At 39.5% G+C, this 24760-nt stretch overlaps 1 protein-coding gene across 1 annotated transcript; it reads right to left on the bottom strand.

Moving 5' to 3' along the window:
* Positions 1–18977: 18977 nt before the first annotated feature.
* On the bottom strand, positions 18978–24754 carry RAP2B (RAP2B, member of RAS oncogene family). The gene has a single exon (XM_011974744.1). It carries the CDS (start codon positions 24712–24714, stop codon positions 24163–24165), a length of 552 nt encoding a protein of 183 aa, XP_011830134.1. The 5' UTR covers positions 24715–24754; the 3' UTR covers positions 18978–24162.
* Between the last annotated feature and the right edge of the window lie 6 nt (positions 24755–24760).

Raw genomic sequence — 24760 nt, 5'->3', positions numbered from 1 at the left:
TTTCAAAGCAATTTATAAGAAAACTGATTATCACTTTTCAGCTATGACAAAAAATTGTGAGAGTTTTACAAAAAATTTTGTTTACTGATATACTGTGTGATATTTTAGAGTTACATTTTAAATGGATATGAATAGAATGTAGGAATCAACAGGAAAATGTAAGTAGCTTCACCAGACATAATCTGTATTTCTTTTGCTTGCTGCCACTCTGTGCTCATACCTGATTTTACAAATGAACAAGACAAGCACTTCATCTTCAGAAAGTATTGAAGAGAAAACTGTAGAAATAAATCACAATGAAAAGGTTCGTTTTAACATAATAGTTTCATTTGAGAAAAACTGGACTTTAAACAAATCTGTTTACTTATAAACTAATGATTGAATTATTTTTACGCTAAACATTACACCCATAATAAAAAAAAAAACTAAGCAATAAAATCATGAGGAAATGCCAGTAACTATATCTGGGGCAAAGGCTGAGAGAGCTGTCATGATTGCCTTAATGAACTACAAATGTGGATTATCATTTTTAAAACAACTATTTTCATGGTCATCTAATTTTTTTTTTAAAGTTTAAATCCCCTTAATTAACAGAGTAAGACAATCGAATGGGAAAATCAAAAGTACAATAATCATAATATACCAACTATTTGGTTTAAGAATGTAATATAACCTATTTTTTTCTCTGCAACAGAAACAACATGAACCACAGCTATATTTGTTGTACACAAATATTTAAAATTAGTTAGCATTTCAGGAGCAGCAGTATAGGAGGCACATGAGAATAAGAACATCATTATTGGGCCAGGCATGATGGCTCATGCCTGTTATCTCAGCACTTTGGGACGCTGAGGAAGGCAAATCACTCGAGGTTAGGAGTTCAAGACCAGCCTGGTCAACATGGTGGACCCTCGTCTCTATTTAAAAATCAAAAATTAGTCGGGTGTGGTGGCACACTCCTGTAACCCCAGCTACTCAGGATGCTGAGGCACAAATCACTTGAACCTGGGAGGCATAGGCTGCAGTGAGCTGTGATCATGCCAGAGAACAGACATATTAGAAAACTAGCTCAGTTGGCCAGGTGTGGTGGTTTGTGCCTCTAATCCCAGCACTTTGGGAGGCAGAGACAGGTGGATCTCTTGAGCTCAGAAGTTTGAGATCAGCCTGGCCAACATGGTGAAACCCTGTCTCTACTAAAAATACAAAAATTAGCGGGAGTGGTGGTGCACATCTATAATCCCAGCTACTTGGGAGGCTGAGGCATAAGAATAACTTAAACCCCAGAGGCAGGGTTTGCAGTGAACCGACATCACACCTCTGTACTCCATCGTGGGTGACAGAGCGAAAGAAAGGAAAAGGAAAGGGAAAGGAAAGGAAGAAAGAAGGAAGGAAAGAGAGAGAAAGAGAGAGAGAGGGAGGGAAGGAGGGATGAAGGAAGGAAGGAAGGAAGGAAGGAAGGAAGGAAGGAAGGAAGGAAGGAAACCAGTTCAGTGTCTTTTTGTCAACCTCATAAATTATTTAAATTCTCTGGGTTAAAAAAAAGAAGAAACATTATCTACATGTAGTATTATGTCAAGGATTATATGAGATTACATTTATATATATATACACACATATATACACACACACACACACACACACATATATATATAAAAAACCTGGCACACAGTAGGTGCTAAATAAACCATTGTTATTGAAATCGATTGGTACAGTTGACAGATAAAAGTATCTGTGCATCAACCCAGAAATACAACAGAAGGCCAGGCACAGTGGCTCATACCTGTAATCCCAGCACTTTGAGGGGGGCCATGGCAGGCAGATCACTTGAGCCCAGGAGAAAGACACCAGCCTGGGCAACATGGTAAAATCCCATCTCTACTAAAAATAAAAAAGTTAGCTGGGTGTGGTGGTGTGCACCTGTGGTCCCAGCTACTGACAGGGCTGAGGTGGGAGGATCGCTTGAGCCCAGAAGGTCAAGGCTGAAGTAAGTGGTGATTGCACCACTGCACTCCAGCCTGGGTGACAGAGTAGACCCTGTCTCCAAAAAAAAAAAAAAAAAAGACTTAATCTGTGAGGTTTGTTGGCCCACAATGTAATTACACATTGGATGCAGAATATGCTATCCACTCACTGACACTCCAAATTTCCTGGACTCCTATTTGCCCAAATGTGTATTTTATTAAGAGAGAGAGAGAGGCCGGGCGCGGTGGCTCAAGCCTGTAATCCCAGCACTTTCGGAGGCCGAAGTGGGCGGATCACGAGGTCAGGAGATGGAGACCATCCTGGCTAACACGGTGAAACCCCGTCTCTACTAAAAAAAATACAAAAAACTAGCCGGTCGAGGTGGCAGGCGCCTGTAGTCCCAGCTACTCGGGAGGCTGAGGCAGGAGAATGGCGTGAACCCAGGAGGCGGAGCTTGCAGTGAGCTGAGATCCGGCCACTGCACTCCAGCCTGGGTGGCAGAGCTAGTCTCCGTCTCAAAAAAAAAAAAAAAAAAGAGAGAGAGAGAAAGTATGAAACAATTCAGCTGTCATTGAACCGTGTTATATTTAGTTGGTATCCAGACTCTTAAAACATAACATTCTAGCAGGGCACAGTGGCTCACACCTGTAATTCCAGCACTTTGGAAGGCTGAGGCAGGCAGATCATGAGATCAGGAGATCAAGACCATCCTGACTAACACGGTGAAACCCCGTCTCTACTAAAAATACAAAAAATTAGCCGGGCGTGGTGGCCGGCTACTCAGTCCCAGCTACTCGGGAGTCTGAGGCAGGAGAATGGCATGAACCTGGGAGGCGGAGGTTGCAGTGAGCCGAGATTGCACCACTGCACTCTAGCCTGGGCAACAGAGGGAGACTCTGTCGCAAACACAGAACTAAACAAAAAAACACATAACATTCTAAAATTAAATTTGGTTTGAAACCATTCATTGATATTCATAAAATGGGACCTGATTTTGAGTGACACTAAATTTCTCTAAGCACTGACATTCATTTTGAAATGAAAACTGAAGAATTCAGGGTAGTCAAAATGAATTATTAGGAATTAGACATATTTTCAAACTTTTTAATCTAAAGAGATGCTAAGTTTCCAACCTTGCTTTCTTTTGATTATTGAAAACAAAACCTTCTTTTAAGTCCAAATTCTCTACCTTAGAAAACGATTCTTTTTAAAGCTCTTTTCCATAATCATAATTTTTTTCTACAATGAAACCTTTGAAATCCAGAGAAATTATTTAATCTTGAGAAGTTGTCTCATGTGTATCAAAAAAAAAAAGTAGAGAAAAAAGTAGAGAACAAGACAGTAATACACTTTCATATATAAACTCACTTGTGAATTACATGGTATATATCTGAGATATTCAAACGGAGGACAATGTCCAGTGAAGACCATCAGCAACACCATGAAACGTATTAGAATTGCAGAATCTCAAACCTATTCAATTGGGACCTACATTTTAGAAAAATCTCTGGGTGACTTACATGCATATTAAAATTTGAGCTACAATGGTAAAACAATGATACACTAATATTAGAAACATCTGGTTCTTTCTTTCTTTTTTTTCTTTTTTCTTTTTTTTTTTTTTGAGACTGAGTCTCGCTCTGTCACCCAGGCTGGAGTACAGAGGTGTGATCTTGGCTCACTTCAAACTCCACCTCCCAGGTTCCATGATTCTCCTGCCTCAGCCTCCTGAGTAGCTGGGATTACAGGTGCCTGCCACCACACCTAGCTAATTTTTGTATTTTCAGTAGAGACAGGGTTTCAACATGTTGGCCAGCTGGTCTCAAGCTCCTGATCTCAAGTGATCCGCCTGCCTTGGCCTCCCAAAGTGTTGAGATGACAGGTGTGAGCCACCACACCCAGTCCTTTTCTTTTTTTCTTTTTTCTTTTTACTTTTTGTTCCTTTCTTTCTCTCTCTCTCTCTCTCTCTCTCTCTCTCTCTCGACAGGGTCTCACTCTGTTGCCCAAGTTGGAGTGCAGTAGTGCAATCATAACTCACTGCAATTTTGAACTTCTGGGCTCAAGCGATCCTCCCACCTCAGTCTCTCCAGTGGCTGGAAGTACAGGCATACACCACCATGCCCGGCTATTTATTTCATTTTTTAATTTTTAGTAGAGACTGAGGTCTCACTATGTTGCCCAGGTTGGTCTTGAACTCCTGAGTTCAAATGATCCTCCTGCCTCAGCCTCCCAAACTGCTGGGATTACAGATATGAGTCATCACCCACCCCCAAACCCCCCACTGCCACCCTGATTTTTATATCATAATAATGAAATCAAGTTGATTCAGTGATGAAACTGCTCTATATACTTAACAGCTAGGAAATGTGGGCTGAAAGGCACTTCAAAACTAAAATTTCCCCTAAATCTCTACTCACAGGAAAAGTAGATAGAAGGGCAAAAAACCTATTAGAGATCCATTTCATCTTTAGTTAAAATTCTCTCTTCCCTCTCACTCAGACATCACTTTTCTTTTTCTTTCTAGAGCCCAACAAGCCAATTCCAGAAAACTGAGTTAAATTGCATTAGAAAACAGCTTTCTGCCGAAGTGGGATTACTGAAAACATAGAAACTCTTTTTTTAAAAAGAGATCACCCAATTATCTGGCTTTATTTCACAGGGGGCAGAAACCTTATGCTATTTCTAGCAATGCAACATAGGTACATGAAATAAATTCTTTCAGGCAATTCTAAGAATGCTATATTTAGAGGCAAAATAAACCAGTTGTTCTCAGGATGAAAGCAATAAATGGTCATCCAAATTACTCAAGAAAGTAATACTGAGTTATTGTCTCCTTTTACAGAGTAGATGATTACCTCAAGTTCTAGAGGATTAGAAATAGTTTAAACTGAGCTCCACAGGAAGTAGGAAATAAGACTCATCATGTCCTACCCCAGAGAATCTGAACAGCTGCTCTTTAATTTGGGAGACTGGGTGATGACTGTGACAAGTCAAAGTGCCTAAGATTTAACTGCGTTGGAGTCTTAACATTTTTTATACCCTATTTGACAAAATGGGAGAAAGGGGAGATTAACTGCAGGGGAGAGGAGAAACCTGAACACAGAGATATTTTCCTTATCCTTTATGTAATAGCATTGATTCCATGGTAGGAAATTAGCACATATATTTAGGAAATGAGTGTGTAAAATATGTTCTCCTCCCTTGATAGGCCATTAATCACTATAGGATTAAGCAAACCAACCATCCAATATCCACCAGAATTCATCTATTGAAACTAAAATACCATCAGGCCACTGCTTCTCTTCCTCATTTCTAGTCCTTCTCAGTGCTCACCTTCAAATCATCAAAATAGTTTCCTTAAAAGACTTGATTTAAAATAAAAGCAATTAAAAATATTTTTAAATGGTCAAAGAAAGTCATCACACAATTCAGAATATATTATTTTCATCTATGTTCAATTTTTCCACATTATCATCTGAAATGCAATTATACAATTTATGCTGAGGGGTCTGAGTTTTTCATGTAATCATTCAAGGATGCAAAGTAGATTAATTAAATTTGGGGGAATCGATCTCCATTCAAAAAAGATTAATATATTTTCTCTAAATTACAGAAGTAGATAACTTAATCATGGGTTTATGGGAAAACCACACATACTTTTGAAATAGAGTGAATTATCAGCAAAGAACCCACAGCCTATTATCTCCACTGATTTGTCTCCCAGTACATGTTTTTATGCTTTTCTCTCAACAAACATGGTCTTTTGTTAGTTTCACAGTCATGTAACAGAGAGGCACCAGAGAGAAATATTTTGTAATTGAGGATCTTTGTCCTCAAAACCTCCTATTATCAGGAAGATAATAAAATATATTATATATTACCCTTTCAAGGTGATATTGTAATTCAGATGCTACTTTTATGTCCAGATCAGATCTCCCTACACAGAACGGAGAGCTTGATGGTTCACAGTTGGACTGTGGATGTCAGAAACACTGCTGATTTTGGAATAAGAAATTAGAATACAACATAAAAATGAGACAGATGAAGTATCATAAAGTCATCTGTTCTTTACTCTCCTGTAAGTGTTAGAATCCCTGTTAGATCAAGCAGGCATCCTCTTTCAGAGGTCCCAAAGGCAGGCTGCAGTAGAGTTTATGTTGAACTGGGAATCTGGTTTCATTTCTAGCTTAGGCCAGCTTTGTTAAACAAAGTCACATTTCTGGGCATTAGTACTACTGTCTTTAACTTTAAATTACTGACTATATCAGTGATTCTCAAATTGCTAACCCTGGACAAACAGCATCAGTATCTCCTGAAAAATTTTTGGAAATGCTAGTTTTTAGCACCCACCTACTTACCAAACCAGAAACTCTGGGCATGGGGTTCGGCAATTTGTGTTTTAATAAGCCTGCCAAGTGATTCAAATGCACTTTTAAGTATGGAGATCACTGGATTGTGTGATCTAGCCATGTGGTAATTAGCAAGGAGAACCACCTGTTTATGAGCTTGTTACATCAAAGACTGTGCCTCACTTAGTCTTAGAACCTAGAATGCCTCAATGAATGAATGAATGAATGAATGAATGAGGATATCATGTTCATAATTAAGTAATCACATCTCCCCCAAATTCCAATTGCACTTTATGACCATCTTATGGTAAATGTCACTTTTATTAGTTATTACTGTCATTTGTGCATATGTCTTTATCTTGTCTACAAAACAGCCACCATCCATAACAAATTTTTATTTCTGTATCTCATCAAGCAGTGATTCTCAAACACTACCATGAATAAAAGTACCTGGAGGGCAAAAATTATTAGTCCCCACCCCTCAGTGTTTCTGATTAAGTCCGAGGTGGGACCTGAGAATCTGCATATTTAACAAAGTGCTGCTGATGCTGCGGGTTCCAGGACCCCACTTTGAGAACCACTGCCACAACTATACCTCATCAGGTGCATAGAAAATTCCAGTGTGAGGCCAGGTGCTATGACTTACGCCTGTACTCCCGGCAATTTAGAAGGCCAAAACAGGCAGATCACTTGAGCTCAGGAGTTAGGGACCAGCCTGGGTATCATGGCGAAACCCCATCTCTACTAAAAATGCAAAAAATTAGTTGGACGTGGTGGCATGCACCTGTGGTCCCAGCTACTCAGGAGGCTGAGGTGGAAGGATCCCTTGAATCTGGGAGGCAGAGGTTGCAGTGAGCTGAAATGGTGCCACTGCATTCCCACCTGAGTGACAGAGGGAGATCCCATCTAAGAAAAAGAAAAAAGAAAGAAAAAAAATAAGTGAAGAAAGAGAATAAAGGGAGGGAGGAAGGAAGGAAGGGCAAGAAAGAGAAAATTCCAGTGCGAGAGTGTTATAACACAAATTTGAATGGTTAAAAAATAGCAAGTTTTTAAATATGATTTAATTTTTGATATACAGCTTTTTCAGAATCATATCCACTATATAAACCAAGGCACACCTGCATTTGGAAAACCAGTGCAGAAGAAGACACAGGTCTATAAAACAATGCAGTATACTTCTCTCTTCAAAATTCTGAAACTATTTTGACCTTGCTTTTGACAACTGTACAAAAGTTTAAGTCCAATTAACACTATAATTATGAGTATTGCCATGCCAAACTATAAGTTTTCAGAACTGATAAAGGAAAGAACAACCTACAACTTTTCTCTTTTTTTTTTTTTTTTTTTTGAGATGGAGTATCACTGTCACCAAGGCTGAAGTGCAGTGGCGCCATCTTGGCTCACTGCAACCTCTGCCTCCCAGGTTCAAGCAACTCTCTTGCCTCAGCCTCCTGAATAGCTGGGACCACAGGCATCCGCCACCACGCCCGGCTAATTTTTGTATTTTTAGTAGAGATAAGGTTTCATCATGTTGGCCAGACTGGTCTTGAACTCCTGACCTCGTGATCCACCCGCTTCTGCCTCCCAAAGTGCTGGGATTACAGGCATGAGCCACGGTGTCTGGCTACAACTTTTCATTCTAAACTATTTGCCTGAAGTTGACGCAGAGCTTTGAAATACAGGTATTCTAATTCTTCCAGTAATTGTAATTTATTTTTAGTGCTGCTGTCAAAATTACTTTCTTTCCCCTTATCAATAACTTTTCACTCATTCATTCATTCAACAAATACTGAGTACTGACTTGTACCAACTTCTGTTCTACACACTGGAGATAAAAGAGTAAGTCAAAGTCCTTGCCCGTGTAGGTTTAACTTCTAGTGAGGGAAATACATAATAAAAATCATTCAGTATCAGCAGGACTCAGTGGCTCACACCTGTAATCCCAGTACTTTGGGAGGCCGAGGCGGGTGGATCACTTGAGGTCAGGAGTTTGAGACCAGCCCGACCAACATGGTGAAATCCCGTCTCTACTAAAAATACAGAAGTAGCTGTGTGCAGTGGCTTACACTTGTAATCCCAGCACTTTGGGAGGCTGAGGTGGGCAGATCTCCTGAGGTCAGGAGTTCAAGACCAGCTTGGTCAATATAGTGAAACCCCATCTCTACCAAAAATAAAAAAATTATCCAGGCATGATGGCGGGTACCTGTAATCCTAGCTACTCTGGAGGCTGAGGCGGGAGAATCGCTTGAACCCGGGAGGCAGAGGTTACAGTGAGCCGAGATCACGCCATTGCACTCCAGTCTGGGTGATGGAGCGAGACTTCATTACAAAAAAAAAAAAATTACCTGGGTGTGGTGGCATGCACCTGTAGTCCCAGCTACTCGGGAGGCTGAGGTGGGAGAATCACTTGAACCTGGGAGGTAGAGCTTGCAGTGAGCCGAGATCGTGCCACTGTATTCCAGCCTGGGTGACAGAACAAGACTCCATCTCAAAAACAACAACAAAAAATCATTCAGTATCTATAGTGTCTAGTGAGCTAAGAAATCTCATTCACGAGTTCTATACATCATGAATTTAAATGTGCTTTTTAACATCATTTTTCCTAGTTCAAAACAGTAAAATATTATGGCTGCAATTCTAAGTAAATACTTCAATTACTTAGCAACCTACCTGTTCTTAATCTGCAAATTCTACAAACACCACATTGCCTTTGACCTTCCTCAACCTTCTGTTCTTAAGAACTACACATTTAATCTAAGGAAAGATATGTTTGAATATATTGCATATATTCACTATGGCATGAAGCAGACAGTTATGTAAGAAGTGAATTATGGTTGCTATGCAAACCATAACTTAGTATTTTCGACAAAACCTTTAACACTATTCAAGTGAACTATATATTTTTTTTAAATACCAAAAGAAAAATACACTGAAAGATCAACTTTTTAGATAATAAGTTTCATACAGATTTCATCTTTGCTCTAAAATGAACACAGGATCATGACAAATGGGAGGCAGGACTAGATTGCAGCTCCAACTTGGACAGACAGAGCAGTGTGTGGAGGCTCTCATCATGAATTTTTGCTCCAGAATGACTGCAGGAATAAATCAGGAAACCTGGGGGACCCATAGGCCCCATGAAGGAAACAGATTGCTCCTGCAGGACCCGGGAAACACCCCAAATACTGTGCTGGTATCCACGACCGAGAGACCCACAGATGGTTCACCTCACAGGACTCTGTGCAGACAACCCCCAGTACCATCCCGGAGCCTGGTCGACTCGCCTAGTGGCTAAATCCAGGAGTGAGATAACACTCATTACAGCTGGGCTCTCAGGAAGCCACATCTATAGGAAGAGGGCATGAGTATCACATCAAGGGAACACCCCGTGGGACAAATGAATCTGAACAATAGCCTTCAGCCCTAGACCTTCCTTCTTGCCCAGGCTGGTCTCAAACTCCTGAGCTCAAGTGATCCTAGCCTCAGCCTCCCGGTGTGCTAGGATTACAGGCATGAGCCACCACAACTGGCCTGGTTTATTTATTTCTGCTGTATTATCTACTCTATTCATTATACAAAATTGTTTACACCATGCCATTCTGAATACATTTCTTATGCATCCCTACTGGCCAGTACAAATCAATTATTAATAATTCTATTACTTGTATTTAAGAGGGCAAATATTTTGCCAAAATTATCACCACCTTGATCAATGCAAACAACTACACAGTGACTTTAGGGAATTCGCATACATTTTTTTTTTTGGTCTTACTCATAAAGTGATACTCTTCTGAGTAAAAAAGTTTAAACAAAAATTATAAGTTTGCTATAAAATATAAACAGAGATCATAATACTTTTAAAAATATTACATTTAAAAAATAATTAATCAAAGGGTGAATTTCATTTCCTCTGAAACTGTTGCATTGAAAATTATTCCCAGAGTGTAAAAAGTAAATACAAATAATGACATTATAAAACATCCTGCACAATTGTTTGTTTTCAATTTAATACATATATTTTCTGGGCTACTGGATACAGTGATTCATAAGTTAATATTTTCTCATTATAGACTTTTTATTTATTTGTTTGTTTGTTTGTTTGTTTGTTTTTAGATGCAGAGTCTTGCTCTGTCGCCCAGGCTGAAGTGCACTGGTGCAATCTCAGCTCACTGCAACCTCCGCCTCCCAAGTTCAAGCAATTATCCTGCCTCAGCCTCCCAAGTAGCTGGGATTACAGGCATGCACCACCACACCCGGCTAATTTTTGGGTTTCACCATGTCAGCCAAGCTAGTCTTGAACTCCTGACCTCAAGTGATCTGCCTGCCTTGGCCTTCCAAAGTGCTGGGATTACAGGCGTGAGCCACTGTGCCCAGTCTAGACTTTTTAATTAGAAAGAAAATACAACACTCCTCAAAGCCAATAAAACCTAAAGATAAGGAAAAAATGCTGCAAAACAACACAGATGATTACGAAAGAAGAAAACAGAAAAAGAAAAAAAACAGGAAATCTGTTTTCTCTCTGTTAACTGTGATCACATAACCAATCAAATCTTATGTTTCCCAGTCAACATAATAAACAGGCAATCTACATAACGTGAGAAAATATTTGCAAACTATGCATCCAACAAAGGACTAATACCCAGAATCTATAAGAAACTTAAACAAATCAAAAACAAAAAAACAAATAACCCCATTAAAAAGTGGGCAAATGACATGAACAGACACTTCTCAAAAGAAGACATATAAATGGCCTACAAACAAAAAACAATGCTCAACATCCTTAATCATCAGAGAAATGCAAATTAAAACCACAATGAAATATCATCTTACACCAATCAGAATAGCTATAATTAAAAAGTAAAAAAATAACAGATGTTGGAGAGGATGTAGAGAAAAAGGAATGCTTATACACCATTGGTGGGAATGTAAATTAGTTCAACCTCTATGGAAAACAGTATGAAAATTTCTTGAATAAGTAAAAATACAGCTACCATTCTACCCAGCAATACTACTACTGGGTGTCTAGCCAAAGGAAAAAAAGAAATTGTTTGACACCTTGGCTCAGTTTGGTGGCTTGTACCTATAATCCCACTATTTTGGGAGGCTGAAGCAAGAGGACTGCTTGAGCCCAGAAGTTTGAGACCAACCTGGGCAACATAGCAAGACCTTGTTTCTACAAAAAATTAAAAATAATTAGCCAGGTATGGTGGTACATGCCTATAGTCCCAGCTACTTAGAGGCTGAGGCAAGAAGATCGCTTGAGCCCAGGAGTTCAAGGCTGCAGTGAGCCATGATCACACCACTACACTCCACCCTGAATGACAGAGGGAGACCCTGTCCTCCCTCCAAAAAGAAAAAAAAAGGAAACCTACACTTGTATGTTCACTACAGCACTGCAGCACTATTGGCAATAGCAAAGTCATGGAATCAACTTGTGTTCATCAACGGTGAATTGGATAAAGACAATATGGTACACATACACCACGAAATACTATGCAGTCATAAAAAACAAAACAAAACAAAACATAAAATCATGTCCTTTGCAGCAACATGAATGCAGTTGGAGGCTATTAAGTGAATTAATGCAGAAACAGAAAATCAAATAATACATGTCTAACTTAAAAGTGGGTGCTAAACGCTGGGTATACATATACATAAAGATGGAAACAATAGACACTGGGACTCCTAAAAGAGGGAGGGAAGGAGGGAGGCGGGACCTGAAAATGTATATATCGGGTACTACATTCAGTAGTTGTGTGATGGGTTCACTAGAAGCCTAAATCCCAGCATCACCCAATATACTCATGTAACAAACCTGCATCCTCAAACATGAATCCCCTGAATCTAAACTTTTTTAAAAATTGTTTCCATTTTCAATTTATACAAAGACATTACAAATATTTCTACCTACATCATCCATTCTAATACAAGACTATTCCTAAATTTGAAAAGCAAGTTTTAGTTACTCAAATCACTCATTTTAATCAGTTTTTTTATTGTAAAGAATTATTTCATTTATTACCTAACTTGCTTATAAAAATTATTCTGGTTGGTTAGAACCTTTTGGTGGACTTGAGATTGTTCTTGCTCATTTACAAAACTTTGGCCATGCACAGTGGCTTAGGCCAGGCCTGGTGCCTCACGCCTGTAATCCTAGCACTTTGGGAAGCCGAGGTGGGACGATCACCTGAGGTCAGGAGTTCGAGACAAGCCTGGCCAACATGATGAAACCCCATCTCTGCTAAAAATACAAAAATTAGCAGAGCACGGTGGTACGTGCCTGTAATCTCAGCTACCCGGGAAGCTGAGGCAAGAGAATCACTGGAACCCGGGAGGCAGAGGCTGCAGTGAGCCGAGAGAGCGCCACTGTACTCCAGCCTGGGCGACAGAGCGAGACTCCATCAAAAAAAAAAAAAAAATCTTTGACATTCACTATATACTAAGAAAGTTTCATTTCCAAATGTGCCCCCTGTAAAACGTAGAATCATAATTGTCCCGACAGGTAGGGTGGCTAATAGTGTGATTGCTGAAAGCTTACTAAGAATACGCTGCATAGGTTTTTTAAATGTCTATTTCATTTAAAACGTAAGGACAAAAACCATGTCTGATTCAGAGTAAATTAAAGATTCATGATCATTGAGTTAATTCCACATTAACGAACTTGCTAACAGTATACTTAATAGTGTATTCCAGGGGTTGGCAGCCACCCTGTATGTGCTAACCACAGGCTGTCAGATTCGAGGCACTTTATTACAATGCAATCACCAATCACCACTGTCTCACTGCCCCCTTCTTGACAGCCTTGCTGAGAGGTTTGGGCACCGGTAGGTGTGTGAAGTTAAGCAGCAGGAGTCGCCCTGGACACACTCAGTTATTTGTTAGGAAGGATGGGAGGGAGGGGAGGGGAGGGGAGGAGAGGGGAGGGGAGGGGACAGAAGGGGAGAGGATGGAACGAGCTAATTGTAAAAATGAAAATAAAGAAGGACAGAATGCATAAAGTGCATCCTTTCTATCCCAGCAGGGATGTCAGGTATTGAATAGGAGCCTGGAGCGTGCTGGAAAGAGGCTGTGAGGTGAACTGGAAGAAGATGAGTAAAGGATGAGCACCTTCCAACTGTCTCCCAGGAAAGACTTCAGGGGGCAGGAAACAAAATTGCAACATAGTTGCTCTCAACCTGCCCTTCAGGACTTCTCATGCTTACACACTGGCCTCTCTGCTTAGTCATCAGGCTTCCCAGAGATAATCTATGGCCATCAAAATTAATCACCCCAACCAGAACACACTCCTCTTTTGAATATTCCTTCTCCCTCCAGGGAACCAAAATTTCCAACAAATGTTAATCCCTGAATACTATGTGTTTCTCTTAGGTGTGGATTTAATGAACTAACCAAAGTTATATTGTCAGAAGCACAATAGTGTTATAGGCTGGGTGTGGTGGTTTATGTCTGTAATCCCAGCACTTTGGGAGGCTGAGGCAGGCAGATCACTTGAGGTTAGGAGTTCAAGACTAGCCTCGCCAACATGGAGAAACCACGTCTTTACGAAATATACAAACATTAGCCGGGTGTGGTGGTGCACCTGTAATCCTGGCTAGCTGGGAGGCTGAGGCAGGAGAATCACTTGAACCTGGTAGGCGGAGGTTGCAGTGAGCCAAGATTGCCCCACTGCATTCCAGCCTGGGTGACAGAGTGAGACTCAGTCTTTAAAAAAAAAAAAAAGCGTTATTCTTTTTAAAGAGAAGCATGAATTGGAATGCTCTGGGGTAAGGGAAGTCTTAACTGCTGCTAGTTCACTCTAGGTTCAAACCTCCTCTCTGGTTTATGCCTCCTTCATCCACACAAGGTCTAGTTTAGAGGAGTGGTTCTCAACCAGGGACTATTTTGCCCTCCCCCTTCCCAGGGGCAATGTCTGCAAACACTTTTGGTTGTCACCACTGGGGTGGGGAGGATGATACTGGCATCGAGTGGGTGCAGCATTGCCAGGGCTCCTCCTGAACACACTAAAATGCCTAGAAATTACCTAGCTCAAAATGTGAACAGGGACAAGGCTGAGAAATCTTGCCTTGAGTCCAATTACAATTGACTTGAGTCCAATAGGAGCCTGGATACAATAGTCCAACTACAGCAGCAGCATCACTGCATCCCATAGGTTTCTTCACCTTTGGCCAGGAGAAGCCCTGAGCCTCAGTCTTGAGTTACAGCAGATCACAAATTCGAACACAAGGAAATCTGGTACTGGAGGAACATAGGAGTGGAGGTGTGAGCTGAAGAACAATTCCACCTCGGCCTGCAGTTTATTCTCCCTTCTCAGCTCCATCACATTCTTATGTCTAAGCAACAAGAAAACAGCACAAAGACCTCCTGCTGAACGCTAACAAAATGATTCAGAAAAATACTTCATTACCCTTACCACTATTTATACTTCCTCGATAACAAAAAAGCTGGTTTGTTCAAAAATGCAGAAAAACAATTTTGCTTCTTAGAATAGGTTTTTCATTGTTTACTCTGCCTTTCATGATACGGTATTTTCTTAGAGATGCATTTAGCTTATTTCTCATTTTTTTGACTTCAGCACAAGATTAGTGAGGAAGAAGAGATGCTCTGCAAATATCTTTCCACAGTTCGAAGTATATAAAGATAAATATTCCTACAATCTAATTCATTTTCTAGAAAACTTCATTCATCAGTTTTAAAACCAAAACAGAGCTTATGCTCAAACCTAAAGGTAATGTCTGTTTAGGAGGCAATGATCTCTGGTTGGATCTGTCTCAGTCTGCACCTCAAATATAGTGGAAAAATACGTCAAAAAGCACATTTATATAGCCATCCGTTAAACAGTTCTTAGTTTTTTTTAATCAATTGATGTGGATTACATTAGAGAACCATTTGCATAAACCGGATGTAGATGAATGAAATGATACACAAAAGAAAAAAAAACAGGTAATATGGCTAAATAATTATTTATTTATTTATTCTGTAGAAACAAGTTCTCTCTATGCTGCACAGGCAGGTCTTGAACTCCTGGGCTCAAGCAATCCTCCTACCTTGGCCTCTCAAAGTGCTGGGATTATAGGCGTGAGCCACCACACCCAGCCAGTATGACTAAGATACCTAAACTCAGTAAAAAATTCAGGACTCAATACTTTTTCTACTCCATGAGGAATAATGTTGAAATATACCTGTAATTCTATTATCTACTAAAAAGGTTAAATTCAAAGCTATCTAAAATAAAATTTAAACTATGTTTTATTGAAATATATATTCTTATAGGATTATGCTAATACAGATCTCTATAGAGTCTCTTTTCCTGAAGAAGAGATAAATCAATGTTAGCCTCTAAAGAGAATATATATCTATTATATTAATACATATATTAAATAACATTAGAACATTCTGAGTTCATGAATAACCCGATTTTGAAAACTTTATAAATACCCAGATAACATATAAAATATTAAAACCCTTACTCAAGCTATGAAACTTCAATAAATTTGCATTTCATAGATAGTTCAATGGCAGTCAAAAATTTTTTTAATTAGGTACCTTCACATAAACGATTCTGCTACCCCTACAATTCTGTAACTTTCCACATTTAAAAAGCATGTTGTTAAATTCATGAGATAGTTTACACAAAATGGTGACTAGAAATCATCTTGCAAACCGCAGGAAGTTAATAATCACAACCCCACCCTTCAATTCATATGGCTTTACAGTAACTACTATTACTGTTATCTCTTCCAGCTTGTTACCCAGCATTTCTTTCTCTGCGCTGGTTGCTTTCTTCCAGTAAGCATTAGAGAGGTAAGAGAAGAGCTTTTGTGTAAAATATTAACTTAGCAAACTTAAAACGTCAACTCAACTCTTTGGCACACTCATTTTTACAAGATTATCTTTTTCAAAAGAAATATCTTGTCCTGAATCTTCTTTACATGAAGAACCCGTAAGCCAGTGACTGTTTATTTCTTTGAGAATATAACCTAAATTACCCTTTCCTTTGGTTTCCTCACTAAAGAAAAACATAAGTGAATAAATTTTATTTTACTTTTTTTTTGAGACGGAGTCTCATTCTATCACCTAGGCTAGAGTGCAGTGACGTGATTCCAGCTCACGGTAACCTCTGCCACCCAGGTTCAAGCGATTCTGCCTCAGCCTCCTGAGTAGCTGGAATTACAGGTACCTCCCACCGTGCCTGGCTAATTTTTGTATTTTTAGCAGAGATGGGGTTTCATCATCTTGGCCAGGCTGGTCTTGAACTACTGACCTCGTGATCCACCCACCTCAGCCTCTCAAACTGCTGGGATTACAGGTGTGAGCCACCATGCCCGGCCTTGTGAATAAATTTTATAAATCTGTTTTCTTCATGTTTTCCTCTTCCCTTGGACATGAAAATATAAAAGTAAAATCATTTCCTCCTTGTAAGTGTTCAATTTTAGCTAATCTCAAAAAGGAAGTTGAAAATGATGCAGAAAAGTAAATAAAATGACAATCTTATTACAGTTTCACATACAACAGAAAAATTATTATTTAAAATGCATGGAATCCATTTTTATTTATAACTTCCACATACCTTTCAAAAAGGCCCAGTGTTCAAAAAATTTATCTACTCTATTGTCTGCCAAGCAGCCCCACAGTATTATAACTGATGACACATGTAGATGTGCTTTTCCATATACTATTATTGTTTAATATACACTACTTCACAAATTATAGTGAAAAAGAGCATAAAGCTGTTGCACTTTCACCTGACTTTCTCTTTTAAGTATTAGTGCTCACAGTACAGCTATTAATAATAGTATGTGCTCAATAAGTGTTGAATAATCAATGAATCAATTTCAGCTGCTTACCAACTTCCACTGCAACAATATTCTTAACAATTAAGGTTGGTCTCAAGCCTTCTGGGGACACCTGTATTCACAAGCCATCAATAGTCCTTCTCTTTTCCATTTTTTAAAACATTTTGCTACCTTTGCGATTTTTCACAATTACCACAAATAAACCAACCACATTTTCAATCCTCTGACAAACTTAACCTCACATAATTTTGCAAGATAATTCATTTTAAAATGAGTAATTTTAGTCAATTAGGCAAGAAAGAATGCAAATAGCTGTCTCCTCCAATTTATAAAACAGATCAACACTCAAAATTTCAATAGTCATAAGGCCATTTTGCTTTTCCTGCATGTCTATACCACTTAGCCATTTCTGCTTCTCAAAACAAACCATTTCACTAATTAAGGCTTTAGAAATTGTCACTCCTGGCCAGATGCAGTGGTTCAGGCCTGCAATCCCAGCACTTTGGGGGACTGAAGAGGGAGGATCTCCTGCGCCCAGGAATTTGAGACCTGCCTGGGCAACATGGCAAGACCTTGTCTCTACATCTTTTTTTTTTTTAATAAAATTATCATCTTGGCCGGGCGTGGTGGCTCAGGCCTGTAATCCCAACACTTGGGAGGTGGGTGGATCACAAGGTCACAAGGAGTTCGAGACCATCCTGACCAACAAGGTGAAACTTCATCTCTACTAAAAATATAAAAATTAGCCAGGCGTGGTGGTGCGCGCCTGTAATCCTAGCTACTCAGGAGGCTGAGGCAGGATAATCGCTTGAATCCGGGAGGCAGAGGTTGCAGTGAGCCGAGATTGCCCCATTGCACTCCAGCCTGGGCGACAGAGCCAAACTCCATCTCAAAAAAAAAAGGCCGGGTGGGTGGTTCATACCTGTAATCCCAGCACTTTGGGAGGCCAAAGCGGGCAGATCACAAGGTCAGGAGTTCATGACTAGCCTGGCCAGTATGGTGAAATGCCGTCTCTACCAAAAATACAAAAATTAGCTGGGCGTGGTGACGATCGCCTGTATTCCCAGCTATTAGAGAGGCTGAGGCAGGAGAATTGCCTGAACCCAGGAAGCGGAGGTTGCAGTGAGCCCAGATCCCACCATTGCACTCCAGCCTGGGCAACTAGAGTGAAACTCCATCTCAAAAAAAAAAAAAATTATCATCTCAATTGTTTTTTCCTTCTTTAGTTTAGTCCTAATCGTTATTAACCAGGATTAGAATGAACTATCAGATAATTCTGATTGTCTTATATATGGCAAATAAATTCATAGTATAGGACACTTTTAAAATATATTATTCCAATATAAATATAACCCTAAAATTAAAACAGGTTCATAAAATCAAGTATTAGTCCATATTAACAGTAGTAGAAAAAACCATAAAATGAAAGCCAAGAAAAAAATATACTGAAGTCAGCGTTTCATTGTACTATCACCAGCAATAGCCTTTTGCTTATGGAGTTCCCTAAAATTGTCATAGATCCCAAACTATCAACCATAAATATCTGTAACTTTTGTTGAAAATGAACCTTAGAATAGCATATAGGAATGTTCCTTTATCAGATGGGCAAACTAAACTTAAAAAAAAAAAATTTATTTCTGTGTAGTTGGAATGGAAGACATAGCTCCAAAGACAATCTTAATAAATTTATCATAGGTAGGGAAGATAAAATCCTACCATTCTTCAATCAACATTTTTCACCTTCTAATAGAATAGTTTCAGATGTAACACTCCATGTTCCATTCATTCAGCAAATAGCTATTAAGCTACTACAGAGAGCTGCAGACTATTGTGCTATGAAAATGACAGTAACAATAACAGGGTTCAACAAAAAAAATTTTTCACCAAAAATATTTATTATTCTTGAGACAAAAGCAAGAAAATAACTGAAGTCCAGGAAGCGTTAAAAATGAAAATGGAGATTTGAGTAAGGGCCTTTCTTTCCCACACAAGCATGATATTATTCTTAGCATCTAAATAGTAGCTATTACTCCCTCAGTCTATAAACTGGTACTAAACTTTCTAAATTGTAAAAGAGAAATTTGAAGTAAGCAATCCAGTACTTGTAATTAGATCTACTATTGTTTCTTTAGAAGCCCCCCAAACTGTCTTTAAAAACCCACATCCGTCACATAAAGTTCTGGCACCTTCTGAGGGAATTAATATGCATAACAAAAGAAGCTGCAAGATACACAGTTTTGTGGTATGCATTTTCCCAGAATGGATTACAGTAGAACTAAATGAGAAGGAATTAACACCTGGAAGTCTAAGAAATTGAGCACACACATACGCATGTGCTTACCATGATCTGAAGATTTAAATTCTCTAACACAATGATTTTTAGAACCCTTGCCATGAAAACTTAAAATCTTTGTTTTTTAATGTTGAAGAGAAGACAAATACTTTAAAGTGTCCCCTTTTATTGAAGACATACTTTTCAAATTTTTTTTTCCCTAGGTTGGGGAGAAGGGGAATGTTGATTCTGATCACTTAGGCTATGCCTCTATTCTAACCACATTTTCAATTAAAGTCAACTTCTGAATTAACATTGAAAACCATAGTCAAAATGTTGCTGTAATAATGTGAAAATGATCAAAAACTACCCGCCATGCTTATTCTATTTCACACACAACAGTTAGTCTTAGTATAAATGGTATATGTCCTCTTCAGCTGTAGATTTCAATAGAGATTATTCCCTAACTGAAGTAGACAGCACTCTAAAACGTGTGACATAAGTCTGTGTCTCAATATCTAGGTGGCTCTCAGTATAGTACTAATTTGCAGTTCAGTCTAGATCACTGGTTTTCAAAGTGTGGTCTCTGGAACAGCAATAATACAATCACTTGGAAACTTGTTAGAAATGAAAATTGAGACCCTACCCGAGACCCACTGGATCAGAAACTGGAGGAGGGTCCCAGTAGTACATGTTTTAAGCTCCAGGTGATTTTGATATATGGTCAAGTTTGAGAACTTTTGGACTAGATGATCCCCATAGCCTTCTCAAAGTTTCAAAATCCTGTTAATAGATAAAGATCTCACCTAGAACTAGCACTCTGTTCAATTAAATGCATCGAATCATTCCTAATAGTCTGCATAAAATACTGCAATAAAAAATACCACGTTATATTAGTATTTTAAAATTTACTATATTTTCACAGACAAAATTTATATTAGCAAACTTCCCCCAAATAAGACACTGTGACAAATGTTTGGTATCATTTTAACAGTGATCATCTCCAAATTAAATATTGGTTCCCTTTATACTTATAATGCAGGAACTTATTCTGGCTGTTGCGGAAAAAACAAAAATCTATGCTCTTATGACAGTTAAGGTGCTTCTATTTCTCAAGACCAGCTGCTACATATAGCTTTCTGTTTCTCATATCCCCTGTGAGAAATACTAGAATATGACCCCAAAGAGGGTACAGTAACAAAACTACCTGAACAGATCAAATAGATCAGGCATTCTAGGATTCCCAACCACAGGAAAAAGTAATCAGGAAGCATGAAGTCCCATAAATTTAAAGAATTCTATCCCCAAATACATCTGGTCCCAAAATGTGTTTCAATGAAGTCTACAACAGTACATGGAAATTGTTCTACCAAAGAACCATAACTCTCAAGACTAGAGAGTGTTAGACTTAAGATAATACCTTTAACTTTCCTGAGGCTATTAAAAAAGGAGGACAAAAATAACCCTTTTGACATAACATGAAACCTGGGTTGACTGTCAGAGACCAAAAGGAAAAGCCGTTTAAAAACAGCAGGGGTCAAGTTTAAAAGTCAGCTTTTGCTCCCTAAGATAAAGACTCCTTTCCCACCCAATTTCTGTTTTGACAGGTGATTGCCGTACAACAAACTCCGCCCTCCCTGACTCACTTCCTTTAACACTAACTTTTTCATTGAAACAAATGCTCTTATCTCTTCACACCCTAATACCAGAAGGGATTCTTAATAGCCAAAGAATCTAACATATTCTTAAAAACATTTTTAAGAAAAAAATAGCAGTGTTCTAATTTCTGTCAATTTTACCAAGAAAATATGGGATAAAATCAAAAACACTATTTGCTTGCTTCAGGCAAACATAAAATTGCTTTCATTAAGAATCCAAAAAGCATTTATTTTACAGTACTTAATAAAAGCATATTAAAATCTTCTGCTCTGCCATCCTAGACCTATAAAGAAGCCCTCCACGTGACTAAATCCTGGGCGAAGCTGATTAACGCACCCAGCAACGTATTTCATTTCCAATTTTCCACTTTCAAATATTTCGTCAGTATATACATTTCTTAGATACTTGGCAGCATTTTATGTCAAAAGGTTTCCAAAAACTTAAAAATAAAACACAAGACAGTCAAATGCCAAATGCCTTTTCTTAAAAAACCCTCCAGACATGACTTCAGCATTTTTAACACTTTGGATCTACTTTAGCAACTAAATTTATTCAAATACAAGAATGAATCTTTGCAAAGGCATAAATTTATACAGTATCTTTTAATTTCTACATTTAGAATATTGATACTATTGTCTCCCAATTGTGTTTGATATCAAACTTAAGTGAGATCAGAGTGGGGAAAAAAAAAAAAATGGCAGTAGGACCATCGCCAGGCAAAACTTCTATTCTTCCTCCATTGCTGGAGTACCAAGATGCCTCCTGGGCAAAAACAAAAAAAGCAAAGCAAAAACACACACACACATTTTAAGGCAAGATATGTTAACACAGCTTTAAAGAAACCTGTGGCCTGTAATTTCTTTTGGTTTTGTCAAGGGTATAAATCCCTTTGTCAAGACTCTTCAGATTTCAGCTGCACTTCATAGACCTAAGGTATACCAAGTACTCTCTTGATATGTATGAACACGTTATATTACTAAGACCACCTTAAGAAAAATAAAAAATAAAAAGCTCACACTGCCTCCTACTGTTAAAAGGAAAAACTTATGAGGTCAAATATGGTCCAAACTGCAGGGTGTAAAGGAGAACAAGGATATTATCTTAGCCTGTTTTCTTTTAAATCTATTTCCAAATCAAAACCTCAAAAGGGTTGAGACAGTGTCTACAACCTACTCAAATGTACTGCAAAAAACATCACTAGGTATAACTTAAGAATTGAAAACCATCTTTCCCAAACATGTTTTCGACTTGATGTGTGATATAAACATGGGGAAAAAAGGAAGAAAAATTTTAAAGCGCCATCCTACTTTGCCAGATGGATGGTTACTTTCCCAGATCTAAGGCAATTTTAATAGATGGGTTCTCTTGTTCCCTACCTACAATGAGGTAAACTGTTCCACATCAGATCAGATTCAAAATACCTGTTCATCTTCTAATCAGATGGTAATGGCCATACCCAGGGCTTCCTCGACCTTGATGGTTTTCTCCAAATTTAAAAAGTTGGGAGTAGTGTCATCCATCTTGTCACTGAGACACTTCTGTCTTTAAAATTTCACAAATAGCTCGGGAGAGTATCATGCACCTACCCCATCCACCTCAGCCATGATACTGTATTAAATCACTGAATATGAAACACAGAAACACAAACAATAGTTTTGGGTTTCTTTAAAAATGACATTTGTATTAAAAGTCTTAAAATGAAGAGACAATGATTAAACGCATAAAATTAAAAATTACAATTAGTTAGAACTGGTACATCGCAACAGTAAAATTTTGCTCTTTGCTTCTGGAGGAACACCCTACAACAGGTAATTTAAAAATTTAAAAATAATATAAAAGGGGAGCTAAATACCTGAAAACTTAAGCAAAATGAAGCAAAAAAAAAAAAAAAAAAGGAAACAAATTCATTGCAAGAGATGGAAATTACATTTTAAAGGCTGAAAATAATAAAGAAATTCACTAAACAACAGGCCCTATTGTCCTGGCTCCTTCTGAAAGATTATTGAAAGGAAACTGGGAAGTGGTTTGGGGAATAGCAGATTCTGGGATATGGTGGGAAGTTCACAGGTTGGCACCGGCTGGAACAGCTGAGTTTTGAAGGCACTCTGCAGACACAGGGGTGCTGGGGGCCCTGAATCACATTTACAAAGTCTTTGTACTGTATTTTAAAAAGCTAGTCATTAAAATCGGTTACTGCCAACCAAAAAACAAAAACAAAAGGCTAAACTTAAAACACACACACACCACACACACACACCATAGTACACACGAAAATGTGCAGATCTGTAACATTTTTTTCACAGCTGATAAAAAAAAAAAAAAAATACTACCGTTCTCCCCCAGACTCCCCTTTGATACAGTAGGTAAACAAAATAGATTTTTTTTTCCACAAATATCAGCAGACACTTTCTGGCACCCCACACTGTATTGGCATCAGTGTTAACAGTCCCAGTTCAGATGTGCAATACTTCAGATTGGATACACTGTAACAAGAATCCAACTTTGCATAGACATCCTCAGAATCGCAATCAGTCATGGGGTTGCCCTTCCAAGCTGGCAGAAAAGGAACCCAATCTTAACTTCCAGCTACTCCTGGAAAACAAGGAAAAAAACAAAAGTTTCTTCCTCTCCTCCTGCTCCTTCATATGGTTCTCCCGGACTTCCTTCCATGTATTTAAAACTTGGAACTAGAAAAACGGTTGTTGACCAAAAAAAAAAAAAAAAAAAAGAAAAACCATTTCCACCTTCTCCCCCTCCTTTTCCTCCACCCCTCCCCCCTCCCATTTTTTTTCCAGGCTGAAACTTTTGCTTGGTGGGTGTCAAGCTGCCGATACTGCGCCCTAACGGCTACTTAAACGGGGAAATATGCATCAACCAAAATCAGGGAGAAACGTACATGCTGCAAAGAACCACATTTCCACCAGAGTATCGGATGGGCAGGACGGGACACCCCCTCGGGTACAGGGTGGAGGCAGGGGACGCCGGCCGAGGAGGCCAGACGGGCTCCCAAGACACCCTGGCCAATGCAAAGTGGTCTCCAATCTCAAAGCAAGAAAGAAATCACATTTAGAGAGTCGGATGCGTTTGGCTTTTGTGCGCAGAGCGCGGCCGGCGCGCGGCGGCCGCCTCAGAGGATCACGCAGGCCGAGCAGCAGCCCTCATCGCCGTTGGGCTGCGCCGCGTAGTTCATCTGCCGCACGATCTCGGCAAACAGCTCGTCTACCGAGGCTTTGTTTTTGGCCGACGTCTCCATGAAGGGGCAGCTCCACTCCTCAGCCAGGGCCTTGCCCTCGCCGTACGAGACCTCGCGCTCGCCCTCCAGGTCCACCTTGTTGCCCACCAGGATCATGGGCACGCGCTCGTACCGCTTCACGCGGATGATCTGGTCCCGCATGGGCTTGATGTCCTGGAAGCTCTGCTGGTTGACGAGGCTGTAGACCAGGATGAAGCCCTGACCGTTCTTGATATACAGGTCCCGCATGGACGCGAACTGCTCGGTGCCCGCAGTATCCAGGATCTCCAGCACCGACGGCGACGAGTCCACCTCAATCTCCTTGCGGTAGAAGTCTTCGATGGTCGGGTCGTACTTCTCGATGAAGGAGCCCGTCACGAACTGCACGGTGAGCGCGGACTTGCCCACGCCGCCCGAGCCCAGCACCACGACTTTGTACTCTCTCATGGCTCCGTCAGCGCTCTCGCCGCGCCTGCCGCGGCCCCGTCGGGGC

The sequence above is a fragment of the Mandrillus leucophaeus genome, unplaced genomic scaffold, assembly GCF_000951045.1.
Source record: "Mandrillus leucophaeus isolate KB7577 unplaced genomic scaffold, Mleu.le_1.0 Scaffold1482, whole genome shotgun sequence".
NCBI lineage: Eukaryota > Metazoa > Chordata > Mammalia > Primates > Cercopithecidae > Mandrillus > Mandrillus leucophaeus.
This window is presented reverse-complemented; position numbering and strand designations above follow the sequence as displayed.